General features: G+C 37.6%; 1 protein-coding gene across 2 annotated transcripts in view; it reads left to right on the forward strand.

The window, feature by feature from the left end:
* Window positions 1–15,529, forward strand: part of COL4A1 (collagen type IV alpha 1 chain) — a 132,704-nt gene that overhangs the window by 81,421 nt on the left and 35,754 nt on the right. For both annotated transcript variants that reach the window (XM_068927444.1, XM_068927440.1), the window contains exons 12-25: window positions 177–218; window positions 2,084–2,173; window positions 2,751–2,786; window positions 2,934–2,993; window positions 5,144–5,188; window positions 5,394–5,447; window positions 5,964–6,005; window positions 6,859–6,952; window positions 7,690–7,725; window positions 9,326–9,490; window positions 10,935–11,030; window positions 11,762–11,845; window positions 12,596–12,666; window positions 15,336–15,527. In XM_068927444.1, coding sequence (XP_068783545.1) covers window positions 177–218; window positions 2,084–2,173; window positions 2,751–2,786; window positions 2,934–2,993; window positions 5,144–5,188; window positions 5,394–5,447; window positions 5,964–6,005; window positions 6,859–6,952; window positions 7,690–7,725; window positions 9,326–9,490; window positions 10,935–11,030; window positions 11,762–11,845; window positions 12,596–12,666; window positions 15,336–15,527 — 1,107 coding nt within the window. The remainder of the gene's footprint in view (window positions 1–176; window positions 219–2,083; window positions 2,174–2,750; window positions 2,787–2,933; window positions 2,994–5,143; window positions 5,189–5,393; window positions 5,448–5,963; window positions 6,006–6,858; window positions 6,953–7,689; window positions 7,726–9,325; window positions 9,491–10,934; window positions 11,031–11,761; window positions 11,846–12,595; window positions 12,667–15,335; window positions 15,528–15,529) is intronic.

The raw sequence follows: 15,529 nt of genomic DNA on the forward strand, positions 1-15,529 counted from the left end.
CAGCTGAGGGAGTTAAGACATGATTTATTTGTTTGTTTCGTATGTGTATTAAAAAGATTGTTTCTTACAGCCTCTCTTAACTTTTTCCATTTCCAAAATATTTCATATGTGTGTATGTATGTACATGTGCACTGCTGATAAAAATTCGCTAATCTATATCTGATTTTTATTGTCAGGGCTATATGGGCTTGGGCTTTCAGGGTCCTAAAGGTGAAAAGGTAAGTCTCCTTTGAAACCTTTTAGAGAGCAACTGTCAGAAATATTCTTGAAACTTTATTTGTTTTAAATAAATAAATTTCTGGAATGAATCTGTGGATGAAATTGGTGCAATAACTTTATAATTTTTGGAAGAGCTGAATAAATCAAATCTGTAACTCATAACCAAATGAACATAATTCATGAGAGGTTACAGAATTTTGACATGAGGCTGTTATACTTGAGATTAATTAGGCCATTATCCCGTTTTCCAGCTGTGACTGGTACCAACTACAGAAAAAAATATTTAGATTGAAGTTGGCAGATCAGAAATCATTTATTCTTCATAGTAGGGCTCATCATGATATTTATTTGAAATTGGTTTAGATCTAAGGGATGAGATCTTATATGCTATCCAAAATCATCAGAATTAATTGTGATAGGACTCTTGAGAGCCTGTTTGCATCACTGTTTTATTTGGGATTGGGACCGTGCTTTTGAAGCAGGTCTTTCAGTTGTCCCCTTTTACTGTGTTTTGGCTCAGCCAAGAGCAGTTTCAGAGCACACTGACTCGTTTCCTTTTGAATGAAACTGAACCGAAAGATGTGCTCATTGCTGGTAGCAGCAGTATTTGCACGGTATCTCATTACTTGCCAAAATGAAAATAGTAAACTTGTTCATAAAAATAGTAAGCATCCCGGAAGCCAGTGTGGGATTTTGTGCTGTCCTGCTTCTCACCGTTTGCTCCAGAGGTACTGACCCTATGACCCTACTTCTGTTTTCCTTGTTGCTAGATTTTGATCTTTGTTTTTGACTTTTCTGCCTTCTCTATGACTAACTCAACTGTGATGCACTGCTTGAGTTACCATGTGTTAGCTAAGCTATGATAACTGATCCCATTTATTCTCTTTACCAGCATCAGTTGGGAGGTAAAACATACTAGGCTTAACATGTTACGTCTCCTGCTGAGGTCTAGGCTAGTGTGTTTTAGGTAGCATTTGCAGGAGCCAAGAAATGCATGCAGTCATGGGTTATATAGTTCAGTAGACTGCATGTTGGAGCCCTTTGCTTCTTCAGAAGCTCCTCGTGAGTGTCACTGGCAGAGGCCTTTTCAAGTATAAGTGAGTTATGTCTGGAAACACTCTATTCCTACTGGATACAATTTTTAATGACGTGATGCATTGTTGAGATTACCATGTTATCATAAAATTGCTTGGAAAATGTTGACAATAGAAGCACGTGGTCTTCTGGACTCCTCAGGTTTGCCTTTAGGAAAAAAGGAACGGTATTGCTAGGCAGTGTTGCTTTACAGAAGTGTATCAATCCTTTTGGACATGTTTTACTGTAAAAGATACTGCTTTTCCCCAATATGAAGAGGCGAGGTTTCCACACTGTTACGGACAAGTGTATACTAGCAGGGTGTGGTCCACACTTGCCTTCTTGAACTTGGCCTTTAGAGACAGTGGTAAAACTGGTGGAACACTATAAACTTTGACTCGCTTTTTTTTTTCAAGCATAGATTTTATGAACCTGGCCTCTTTTCTCCTAATATCCTTTCTTCTAAGGGAGGCACTAAAATACTTTTGCACTATTATAATAATTAATGCTGGACATGTTCCTGATATTCACTATTAATCATTCTCTAGCTTATCAGGAGGTACAGAGATCCCTCTTCAGGACAGTCTTAGCTTATAACACGTTACAAAATTGTGTCTCTTGTAACTGTGTATGCAAAACTGTCTCTGATTTCACTGAAAAAATAGTTTAAAAAATTTAACTGTATTTTTAAAAGTGAATGGTAGTTCTGTTTTATTTTATTGGTCTAATTAAGGATTGTTCTCATTGTCACTGCTATTTCTAATGAGCTATCCCCATTTGGTATTGACAGGGAGAACAAGGGGTAAGGGGCCCCCCCGGACCTCCTGGCCCAGCTCCACATATGAAAGAAAAAGGAAGTGAAATCATAAGGGGAGAAAAGGTGAGACCTTAAATAATTACTCTTGTTTTCCTCTTCTTTAAAGGATGATCAGTAGGAACTAGCTGACTAAAGGAAAAGGGAACATTGTTACCTACAGCCAGTTCTTAAAAATGTTCTCCCTATTTTGTATAATCAATTTTGATGGTATTTCTACAAGTTTATCTGAAAAAAACTGATGATAACTGCATAAATAGGAAGGACAATTGATAAGCATAGTCTGGTAAACCCCAAATGTTCTAAACATTTGAATTAAGTAACTTATACTGGTCTTTTCACTTACAGAATCACATTTATGGAATCTAAGTGCTAATGAATTCTGCAATTATTGAATCAGACACTATAAGCAACACATATTAGTATAATAAATTGGCTTAATGGAATCCAGTTTTGTGTTTAAAAATTTGTGTTTAGTTTGACTTCTTGCACATCATACTGTTAGGCATAGTTTTTTGAAGTGGGGAGCAAGGTTAAGTGTGCTGTGTTCTTCATTTACATGAAGAAGTAAATGACTTACAGCCAAAATGAATTATGGGTAAGATTTTGCTTATTAATCTGCATTTTCTTCTACTTTAATTAGGGTGAACCTGGTGAAAAAGGTGAACAGGGTGTCCCAGTAAGTATTACGGAGATGATTTTTTATTATAGTGAAAATTGTACAGAATTGAATGGTGGTCCTAAAGATCTTTATAGCTGAGAGATAAAAGCGTATTTATGTTAGAGTATGTCAGCATTCTTAATGTGGTGTTTATTTATTTTCCAGGGATTACCAGGTTCAGGTTTCAAAGGGGAAAAGGGTGAACCTGGAAAGCCTGGTCCACGTGTAAGTATGATCAACTTTATCAAGAGCACAGTTTTAGGCATTGTATTGTTTCCATAAACTAATTAAACTTAGTAACCATTAATGAAATTGGTCTATTTCAAAAAATTTGATATATTTCAGGGAAGCGAGTTTTGCAGGAGTCTTTAGCAGGACAGGTGTACGAGTCAAGACAGCGATAGTGTGCAGTAATAGTAGTATGTAACAAGCTTTCAGCTAACTAAAGAGGTGCTGACGGTGGAGGCGGGACTCCCCCCGATCCCAGCTGATCCCCAGGTCAGTCCAGCACAGAAGGAAAAACGAAGCAAAACAAATCACTCTGTATGGATGAATTTAGCTGAATGAAACATTTGAAGTACTCTTTTGTGCAATCTGCAAAATAAGTCTATTTTGCTGAAGGAACCATTTCTTGCAAAGAGGAGGAACGGAGCAAAAAATGTATATGACTGACCTAGGTTACCTTGCTGATTTCTAGCCTGACTATAGATGCTTGAGGCCATAGGGGCTGTTACGTTTGCCTAATCTGACCTATGTCATAGTCTTATCCATACCACGCCTGTGTGAGTCGTGCTGTATCTTGCATAGCTCAGCTGGTAGCAAAAACAGTTTCTGCATAAAATGTTATCTAGATTACTGTTTCTCAAATTGTGAGTCAACATAAGCTCTTAGTAAAGACCCAGGAGAGCTATAGGCATCGAATTGTACTGCAATCTGAAAAAGAGAAAATCTCACTCTTTACTTCTCGTTATGCTTAAAGGTCAGGTGTTCTGTCAACCTTTCATTATAGATACATGATGGGTTTGTCCCTACTATCATGTATATACTTTTTCCTCTTACAGTAAATGAGGGCTTGAAAGGTGGGAGGATGCAGAAACATTGACCTAGACCTTACTGAGGAAATTAGAGCGTGTTTGAATGGATTGTGCAAATACATGGCTTTCAGTTTCTGCAGAGTTCCCTGAACAACGTTTCTAAGAAACTTGTATATAAATATTGCTATTTAAGTGTTGCTATATGCTATTCATAGCTCCTTCTGAAATTAAGTCTTGACAAATAAAGAAATATTAAGATCAGATTTCTAGTTTTATGGAATCATTTGACTACCATATGTTTAATTCCAGTTACAATGTACATTTGAGCAGTCTACTATCTGTTTTGGTTTTACAGCTCATATTTTTAATTAGGAACACTTCTTCATAAGATACCACAGCTGCACCACCAGTGCTGGTGGCCAGTTGACATGTCTGTTGTTTCATTTTTAACCTTCCATTTAATTGTTTCAGATTGACATTTTTTTGCCCTAGAATTGATAGGATTATTTTTTAGACTAAATTGCATGTTACTTGCTGCATTAAATATACTCCTTTTGTAAGTTTTGTGGGACAAACTCATATTGCCTATGATAGATACACAACCTGAGCACTGTGACACCAACTAAAGGCCTGCCTCTAGTGGATTAGGCTGCAAGCCTAGGCTCTGCTTCCTTTAGAGTCCATAGTAAAGAGAGAGAGAATCCTGAAAAGCAGTTTGGTCCATCTAGGTCATTTATCACGTGCCTGTTATTACCTCAAGGGAATCTAATCCTCTGTGTAGACTAGTACAGTGGTCTAACAGTGGAGCCACTTGCCTTGGAAGTGAGAATCTTGGATTCTAGGTTATCATCTGCCTCCCCATTTGAAATTATAGCGTCCAATGTATGGAAGGTGTTTTTACCACTAGATTACCCTGTGATCTGATGTGGGGCCACTCTTCCAGCCTTTCTGGTGGGACTGAGCCATTGATTTAGCTATGAATAAAATTTTTGTGAGGCTGGAGAGTGAATAAGCAAGAGGTTAGAAAGGGAGTGCTATTTCTGGGCCTAGTTCCTGCTTCCTGTGCTGTTGATCTATTCTGTCCGAGGACTTTTGGCTGGGAAATCCATAAGTTGTTACTGGAGCTGGGACCAGATCTGCAGGAATTTACTTAACATTGATGGTTGTAGGAAGTTGAATAATACAAGCACTAGGAAGTCAGTTTGCTTAGGTTGTACACTCTACACTTGAGCTGTTAACTCTTCCATTAATGCATTATAAAAGTGATTGTTTAGTTTTGGTACATGGCGATTGTATTTATGTGACAGTCTATTAAGCAGAGTGGAACTTGGTATTTTACAGGGAAAGCCTGGAAAAGATGGTGAGCCGGGACCAAAGGGAGAACCCGTATGTGTTTTATTGAATTTTCCTTATTATATGTTACATTTTAAAACCAAAACCTGACTGTCTATTGCAGCTGTTTGGAATTTTCTAGTCTTCTGAATTGTTTACATAAAATTGTGACTGGTTTGAGAACTTAAAACTTTGATGCTGACAGAGTTAAGGTACAGTTATATTCCTGTTACCTGATTTTACTGTCTTCCACACGCAGGGTTTGCCTGGCGGTTATGGGATTCCCGGACGACCCGGTGAACCTGGTGTTAAGGTGTGTAGTGGACTCCTACTTCCCATTGGGCAGACTGAATCGTTAAGAACTTAATATGCCCTGTTCACAGGAATGCGTTCAAACAACAAACGCACAGAAAGCAGTATTAAATGAATGTTGTGAAGGCCCCATGCAGAGTTTAGGAAATGTCAAAATTAGAGTTGTTTAGGCATCCTTACTTTAGATCTCTTATACCAATAATTTAGTGCAAGCTGTAATTATGTAAGCTCTTACATAAGCAAGTGTAAAAATGTACTTTCCCCCACATCAGAGATTCTCTCTACATGGCGTAAAGCAGTACAGTCCTATGAACTGTAACTAATTACTGCTTATTGCAATGTCTCAGGCACTTAGCATTTGGAATTTGTGTGAATATGTATCAAAGCACTCACTTGCTAAGGAAATTCTACTTTGTAGTGAAGAAAATCTCATATACTGTACAGAAAATAACTGAATGTCACTGAGTTTTATGTGTGCAGCTGTTCAATTTAAAATGTGAAATATATTTTGATTTAGGGTGAAAAAGGTGACCAAGGTCTTCCAGGGCCGCCAGGAAGAGTAAGTAAAATAAATTCTTGTTTTATTTGAGCTTAAAGGACAATATGCATGTCATGAAAGTCAAAGCACGCTCAGTCAGAAAAAAGGAGAGACTATATATATTCTGATCTCATTGAAAACAGTAATACTATTATCATTTTTCCTTAATGGAAGCAAAAGTTGAAAACCCTATTTCTTAAGTTTGACTGAAATTTGGAAAGGGAGCTCCCAAGGAATATGAATTTTGAAGGTTTTGGCTACGAAAATAATAGACAATTGTTAATCAGTACAAACTATTCAAAAGAGGGCTCAAATGTAAACGTCTGTCAGCTTTTTTTAACACTTAAAGTAAAAAATGAAATTGCTATTAGTCAAGAACACATTTATTGACAATCGTGCTTCTTTCCCAACATATGAATTTAGTGTGAAAAGTGGTGCATGCTTCTTGCATATTTAATTGCAACTATAGTATCCTTTGTCAAGTTTAGATCGATGCTAGCAGAAATTACCAGAATAGAGCCTTTTAAATTTAAAGGTAATATAAAGCTGATTGATCAGTGCTGAGACCATGTTAAGGTGTCTTTACACCATTCTTATTGAGAGAAGTGCTATAAAGCTCTCCAGTTAATCCTACTGCTGATATGAAGGAATTCTGGTAGAACAGGAAATCTTTTTTTCTGGTAATTCCTCAGCAGCTACCTGTCCCTTGCAATGGTTATTACGTATCAGTGAAATTGCCAGGATGACTGAAGCTGCTAAAAGTTGTTCTCACGTAGTAAAATGGCCTCTGTGCCATCAGATCAGGATAGATGAGATGCAAACTTGAGCTTAGTTGTATATTCCTGGTGTTCTAGTGCTTTGTCCTGTGATTCAGGTTATAGATACTGGAGCAGTGGATTCTTTTGGTGAAAAGGGAGACCCTGGAGTTTCAGGCTTGCCAGGACTGAAAGGTCAAAAAGGTGAAAAAGGTGTGTATTTTTTGCTTGTCCTTTTACCTGAGCTATATTTTTTATTTTTCCTTTCACAGGAAATTATAATTGCACTGTCTTTATGCCTCTGGGGCTCTATATGACGATTAAATGTTCTAGTCATTAATTTAATCGATACCATGTTATTGCATTTTGTTGTGGGTTTGTTACGCACTGCTCAAAAGATGCTTTCTCTCATTGTAAATAAGACTACGTTTCAAAAATAGATTAAAACAGTCAGGGAAAGGATAAAATGGGACTTGAAACATTGTTTTTATGGCTGTTAGATAATCCAGTAAGAGGTTATTCAGCAAAGACGGAAATCTACAGAAGCATAAGGTAGGATAATAATTCAGAGACTCTTGAAAAGAGTCCTTATTTAAGCAAGTTAGTAGCTAAATTTTAGTCTTAAAAGACTCATAAGTAATTTGTAAAACTCCTCGGTAAACGTGGAAAATCAAGCCATGATTGATTTTCATTTTTCCCCATCATAGACCTTTACCCTGTTGATGAAAGATCAGTGGAGAAGACGGCACTGAGTGCTTGTAGGATCAGGGCCTTTTCATTAAATGTATTGTTTGCAGATGTCTATAGACTATCTAACTTTAGCTTTGATTCAGACCATATTTACTCATAATGCCTACTTACATAATATGTGCTAAAAGGTCACTGGTGTTGGCATTGCCTCTTTCATCGCATAATTGAAACCCTCTCTTTTTTAAACCTCTCCTTTTCAGGTTTCCCTGGTATACAAGGAATCCCAGGTCCTCCAGGTATGTCTTTGTGACCACTGATTTTGTTTACTTTTTTCCTTTGTTCTTCCCCTGACTTGCAGAGTGCCTGGGCAGTGGCTGCTTTGGGGGTCTAATCCTCACCCTCAGCCCTTCCTGCGGATTGTTTTTCTCATGTCTCTGGTGTGATCCAGCCTTTCTCTCTGTATAGAGCCCTGTTAACTTTTTGCAAGGAATAGTCTTTCTGTTTAAAGTGAAAAAGAGGTAATACCCACTGGTTGTCAGAGATAGTCCAGAAATTTTACGTTCCCTGGGCAGGAAAACTTGTAAAATATGTATGTATGTGCCTATCTATGTATACTCATGCACAGATATGTATATGAATGCATGCCATCTTCCATATGGTTTGGTTTGCTCTTACTTCAGCGGTACACGTGTTTGCATAAATACAATAAAACTAGGCTTGTAGGGAGAAGTAATATCATTTATTAAATCAACATCATTCATGAAAGCTCACTGAGTTTTTTTTCAGCTCTATCACTGAATCCAATACAAGATATTTCTTCTCCCTGAAAGTGTTGCTTTTTTCGTACTCTGATATCTTCTCATCCGTGACAACACACGTATTATGTGTATGTGCACACGTACATGTGTTTGGACTAAGCCACAAGGTTAGCTTTTCAACAATGAAGCAAATCATCTGCAGAAACCTGACTCCAGCACATCCGCTAGTGATATTAATATTACCTTGCCCTTTGCCTGCATTTTCCGTCTTGACAGTGATCTAAGTATGAAATTAGTGTGAACCAGTGTCAGATATTTGCCAGGAAATTTTTCACTGTTTAGGTAGGAGACACTATACACTGTAGGCTGTGATATTGCCTAGAGAGTTCTGCATGACGAGACAAGACTAATGGTAGCTCTTAGTCTGTTGTTACCCTATAGAAATTGAGATTTGTTTGACTCTTCATATCTTCTTGCGATGTTGTAGGAGGATCAAAATGTTTTAGTGATCAAGTCTAATGATTAGTTTTTAACTAAAATAGCTCATTAAAGTATGAAGACCTGTGTGACTGCACAAATGACTGAAAGGAGTTCTTAAGTAGTTTTTTTCTAGCTAAAGAGAATGGATTCTCTTTACTGGCTATTATTTGCTTCTTATTCCTACAAACGGTTTTGGTTTTAGCGTTCTGGAAACCTCCTAGCATTGTTGAATACTTATTCACTGAGGTTCTTAGAGATACCGTCCATTTCTAGCTATGTTTAAGACATAAATATTTAGCGTATTATGAGATAAGGAAACGTGTCATAGCTTCTAAGTATAATAAATATTCTCAGTTAACTCCCCTGTGGCCACTTTTTCCTACCCAGCAAAAGCTGATTAAATTAAATCTCAGGGGGCACTCTTGCAGCAGAGTAAGTGTGTTTGCATAGGGACCTAATGCAAATGTGTTATTCTGAGCTGTAGTGAGATTATAACCTGAATTTTGTGTAAATCACCAGTAGTGAAAATATAGTCCCTTTTGATTTTACAGTAGTGTTTTTTCTTTGAGCTCAGAAAAGCAACGGAAGCTAATGTGTTAATAATGTTATTATCTTTTTAATTATAACTTTCTTTATGTACATTTTACTCTGTCCAAAGGTCGACCTGTTCCAGATCGGGTAGGAGCACCTGGTGTCCCTGGAGAGAGAGGTGAAAAAGGTGAAAAGGGTTCTCCGGGTTTCCCTTTACCCGGACCACCTGGAAGAGATGGTTTCCCGGGTCCTCCTGGGTTGCCGGGCCCACCAGGTCCTCCAGGCGTAACAGGTAGGTAAAGCACTCAGTTGCTTTTCAGTGTGAAGTCTCAAAAATTGTTAAAATTTGCATGGACATGAAAAGAAAAAGGAGACAAGATTCTAAAAGCTACGATCAGAATTCATGCATGAAAAGATGCATCTAGAGCATGGAAAAAACGTATCTGAGCTATTAATGGGTCAACTAAAAACTATTCCACCCTGCAGTAAGCAAGCCACTCGTTTCCAGACTGGGGCAGGTATTCTTTGCTAAATAAGTGCTTTTAAAATGTCTTCAGAAAGTACTGTGGACTGTTACATTATATCCAAATAAATTGCCGTAATACGTATTGGTTTCCTCTGTGTTCTGATGTGCCAGCTCAGCGATATTTATACATTCTCAGTAAAAACAATTAGAAGTACTAATAATGTTCTTACCATAAAACATGGTTGTGCAATATCACAATTTACAAGTCTTCAGTTCCAATGTATGTAATGTAGATTGAGAAAATATAAGAACTATAGACTGAGGTACTTAGGTTTTTTCATTTACTAAAAGTTTTTATTGTAAAATGAAATTATCTTAGGAGAGAACAGGGTCAACACTTGCTTTGCAGTTGTTGCTACATTTGCCAATGAGTCACTACAAAGTCCAACACTTAGAACAGGGAGCTAAATAGCTAAATCTTACCTTGCCTCTCATAAGAAGAAGAATAATTCCCATTTTTCTGTCAATGCTTAATTCTGTTCCTTCCCTGGACACTTCTTTAATGGAAAACAATTTTTTCTTGTTTGCATTTAACTTTTGTTTGCCAAACTTCACATAAAGATTTTGACTACTGACTTTGACCAAAATGATGTGTGTTTGTTTTGAATCAGAAGCAGTGTCGTAACATCTAACAGAACACGTGTAATTTTTATTCTCATATCAACTCTGCTAAGCATTATATTTTGTCAACCGTTCCAGTTCCAATATGCATAGTTTCTTGTTTTCAGGAGGCTTTAGCAATGTGGAGAAGTTAGGTGCTAACAAGCTACTCTTGATGTAGAAAGTTTCACAAAACACGGAAAACAAAAGTCTATATACAAACAACTCTACTTAATGATTTTCTTCCGAACTTCAAGAAATATTCTCCATTGTCTTCAGGGTCAAAAGTGCATTTTTTCATCCAAAGCACTTTTCTTAGCTGAAAATTATGATAACAAATAGGATTTTATGTGGAAGTTGTTTGTAATCTTATTATGACAGAGCCTATCTTTTCTCTGTAATTTTAGAGTTTTCTGAAGTACATATGTGGAGTCAGAATACAAAATCCCAGAAAATTTTTTCAGAGCAAAACAAACAGGAAAATAAAATGGTTCCCTGACTCCTCACTACTCATGAAGACACATTCAGCTGTGACACTCACAGAAGCAGCCTTCTAATGGATATTTTCAATTTTCAAACAATATTCCTTATTATTACGTTTCAATTGCAGATGGAATTGATCAATGCCAGCCAGGAGAACCGGGTGCACCAGGTAGACCTGGAGCTCCAGGACAGCATGGATTTCCAGGAGAGATGGGAGAGAAAGGTAATATTATTTGAAGTTAATGTGTGATTGTTTTCTACTGCTTTGTTCCCTGGGACTTGGCTTTGTCAAGAAGCTGAGGAGGTTGGGTTGGAACCAGAGAAACAGCGTTAATGTTAGTTACACAAGCAGTTCACGGACGCTAAAGATGTTTCTTGAGTCTTGCGTAAGTAATAGAAGCGTGCCGTGTATCGAGTCGTGTGACCGAAACTTCACTTATATTTCACTTAGCCTCCACATTACTGGAAAGCGATAGAGGATGGCAAAGGCCAGAAAGAGAAGCGGAGAAGAAAAAAAGGGTTGAGTATTGCCTTATTAAGTGTAAATAGAGCTGTTCATGGCAACTGAAGATGTGAATTCTGAGATGAAGTTTTCTGAGTTTTAAAGTTTCTTCTTCTTCCTCTTTTAATATTTTTATTTCCTCTATACCCAGTATATATTTGCTGCCTTCTTTCTTGACCCTCTTCAGCCTGGTCCCTTTTGACCATTCTATTAAATATTACTATTAGGATAAGAATTAGTTGATTTCCTGACATCCCTTTAAAGTTTTTAATGAATAAATTTGCTGATAAATTTTATTTTAAACATTTAGTTAAAAGTAACACATTTATTTTTAATCTTTTAGCACGAAGCCTATTCAGTAGACATTTTCCCCTGAAGCCTGCAGTTGTCTCGTATCTTTTCATCATTATTCATTAGTGGGTTTTTTGTTTCTTTCTTATTGGTTTTTTTAGGTGAGAAAGGCGATTCCTGTGCCTTATGTGAAGAAGTAGGACCTCCTGGACTCCCAGGACCACAAGGGCCACCAGGTCCAGCAGGTAAAAACCCATGGCAAAATCAAATACCTAAGCTAAAACCTAAAAATGCAACTTAAGTCACATAATTATTTTTTGTTCCATTAATCAAATTGTTTGTGAAACTAATGAAAGAAGGATGGGATATTCTTATTGACGTGATTCCAGATTCCCACTGAAATCAAGGAGAATTTCTAAGGAAGCAGAAACTGGTCACAGTGGAGTGTCTTTGAAAACTGTGGACCAAATGTTTTCAGAGACAACTGTGAAAGCAAGAAAATAATATGGGAAGCATTTGCCACTATGTGCCCAGGCACAGCAGTAGCACATATATGCATTCCCAGTCTTATCATTAATTTGTATGGTTAAAAAGAAATAATTTGCCTGCTACTATGTCAGAGAAGTGCCATGCACAAACAGTGATATTATATTTAATATTTGTTCTAGTGGTTATGAAGAAAAATGAGCGTGTTTTAGGTAGTTTCAACAGCGCAATGTTTAAATGATAGTTCTAAATGGTAATGTAAATTTAGACCATAGTGTCCAACCCCTTGACATGGAGATGTTTTGTGTATTTTCATTGTAAGTCAAATGCATCTTCAACTTCTGAGCTCTAATGCATGCAGACAACTTCACTGACTTTAAAAACATTATATTGATGTAACTAGGGATGGAGTTGGATGCTTGGAGAAGGATCATAAAGGCTCCACAGACCATGAGCTATTTGTAAAAGCATATAATAAATAGAATTCTATTTTTCGTTTCTCTGATAAGGTTTTCCAGGACAAGTGGGTTTCAAAGGTGACAGAGGCCTACCTGGACTTGATGGCCTTCCAGGTGTACCTGTGAGTAATACCTTTCCAAATGTTTTGCATTTATTTCCTGTTAGACGTGTCATGAAAAAACATTCAATGTGGTTGTGTAAGATTTATGTTTAAAAATAGACCAGCACAGTGATATAATAAAATTAAGGAACTGAGTATGCTCAGCAAAATAAAGTGGAGCAGTGAGATCTAGCTATGAGAGGAAACGAGCTGTCAGAAATGGGTTACATTTCCGTGCTTATCCATCATATGAACTCAGCAGGACAAGTGACTTTGCAGCTCAGCAAGCTAAGCAGCAGAGTTAGGCAAGAAGTAGGATTTTGGATGAAACAGGCACGTCTGACCTTCTGATATTACAAGAGGTCTTTCCCATGTCTCTCTGCTGTTGTGTGTATACATATTGAGAGTGAAAGAGAGAGTGCAGTGCCATCTAGTGTAGCCTAGGTGGTTAAAATCATATTATCATGCAACATATTTTAGCAGTTTGTCTGAATTTTGGGAAATGTGTGTAGCGTAGTAGGTCCATAAAACCTAATTTTCAGATAGAGAGCAGGAAAGTTAAGTGGTTTTCAAGAAATAAAAGAAGACTGTGAAACTGGATAGTATCCTGAGAATGTAAATTATGTTGACACAGCATAACACAACCATCAGTGGGAAAGGCTGAATAGCAGTAGCAGAGTAGCCATGTAAGTATAGCACTTGCCAAAAATGTAGCACAAATAACCCTTAGCACTGCACTAGCACTATTATGGTTGATTTTGTCAAAGGTTGTTTAAGTGTTCCCGCAGTCAATGTGGTCTGCTGTAAAGACCTGCATTAGCATACACGTTCCTGTATTATAAAATGGATTTTGACACCTTTCCTAATGTAAGTAGACTGAGAGTTTGTCAGAGTCTGTCTAACCTGGTTTGTCCAGAGCTGTTTTCGCCTTCCAGCTAAGCGTTTTTGGCAACATAGCTTCTTGATGACGTTTATGTGGGCTAACTTTAACACACATTGAAGTTATCCAAGTTCCCTCTATCGCCAGTGGTGACAGGCACCTTCGGAAGTTAAACTATCCCACCTATATGAATTACTTACTTGAGGAACCCGTTCCCCTCTCTTGAGTATAAATCAAGCCTAGATACCTGCATTTAGGCAACTGAAGTTAGCCAAGATGAATTCCACTCTCTGTTTTTCCACCCTGATAAACACGATGGTGTTACTCAGTGACTTCGTTTACTGTAATATAAACTGGATTGCTGAAAGAAACCATGGAGAAAAATAAAAGAGGACATCCTGACATATTTAAACTTTGTCATGATTGGGATTTGTTCTCAGCACATATTTTGCCACACCTTTACACTTACCCTTTATTGTCTGTTAAATTCTGTTCACACCTTTTATCAGACAAGGACTGGCTAGTATTCTGAATGCTTTTAAGCTTGTTTTGCCCCACAAAGTTCAGTCAGGTGGAGACCCAGAACATAGTTTAGCTTGGAAAAATTACTTAGAGCTCAGCCTTGCAAGCTCACATTGTTCAAAGCCATGCCAGAGCATCAGAGTTTAATCTAGGACCTAGCAAAGTCAGTGGAAAGATTGCCTTTGATTGTATACTGGCTCAGGTTTAAATGGAGGGTACACATAAGCCATAAGCAGTGGATGTTGCTCAGGAATTTTGTGCTTTGCTACCCTAGTGAGTAGAGCAGATTCACTTGAAATTATAGACACTGTTTGTATGAGAGAAGCACATGTAAGTTCTGGACAATATGTAGGCAAAATTTGGACTTCTGAAAGTACAGAATATCCTATTATTATGTAGGGAATTTCTGCCCTGGAGAGCTTACAAAACCTTTTTGAACATGTGCCCAGTGATGTGATAGTACCAACTGACTGTGGATGCTAATTGTACAAAATGAGTGAATGTTAATAATCAAGTGAAGTGTGTATTGGCTTCATCTAAATCTTGTAACTAAAGGGATAAGGAGGATGGAGCTTTCAGCTTTGGATAATTAGCCTTAGCTCTCGTGCAAATAGCCGCATTTGAGTTTTGTATAAGACAATGAATGAATTTAGTAGGCAGTCTCTAAGGAATATTATAGTTGATTTAAAAAATTTTGAAAGAAACAAAATGATGAGCTTTGGGCTTGCATGGGCAGTTTACAGCTGTAGGCTTGGAGTTTTAAGAGTAAGCTGTGCTCGTCTTTGCACATCTGCACATTGTGCTACTTTTCTGCAGGTATTGTAAATTATACTGGAAATCTAGAGATAACCTTTGTTGCAATTGGGTGAGAGAAATAGAGCCTATAGTGTTACGGAATATGAATTTGTCATTTAAAGGTATGGGGAGTCATGTAAACTCTGAAAAAGACAGTTCTAAGAAATCTAGATTACCCTGATGTGGATACCATAGGTCTAGCTGAAATCCAGCAAGCAGTCTATTGAAAATTCAGAGTACTTTTCCAGGGTCGTGACTTGCAGTTCTTATGTAAATAGTGGAAATTTATGTGCAGCATATAAAATGATATACCTTTGGTATGATGTGATGACAAGATGATCAAGACAGTGGATTTTGCAATAATTGCTTATTCATACTGCTCTCTCCTGGTAGACCTCCTTGACTGAAGACTGAATGGTTTATTTGATTTGTGCCTACTCTTTAATTTTTGATTGACAGGGCTCCTATGACATTTGAATTTATTAAATTTCAGGGGCCCCCAGGCACTCCAGGACTTATAGGCAGCCCTGGAGCAAAAGGAGAACCAGGAGATTTTTCTTATGAACCTTTCCTGAAAGGTGAAAAGGGAGATCCTGGTTTCCCAGGACAACCAGGTATTCCTGGAAGAGAAGGAACACCAGGAAAAGATGGCCTGCCAGGTCCCCAGGGTCCGAAAGGAGCATCGGT

The sequence above is a fragment of the Struthio camelus genome, chromosome 1, assembly GCF_040807025.1.
Source record: "Struthio camelus isolate bStrCam1 chromosome 1, bStrCam1.hap1, whole genome shotgun sequence".
NCBI lineage: Eukaryota > Metazoa > Chordata > Aves > Struthioniformes > Struthionidae > Struthio > Struthio camelus.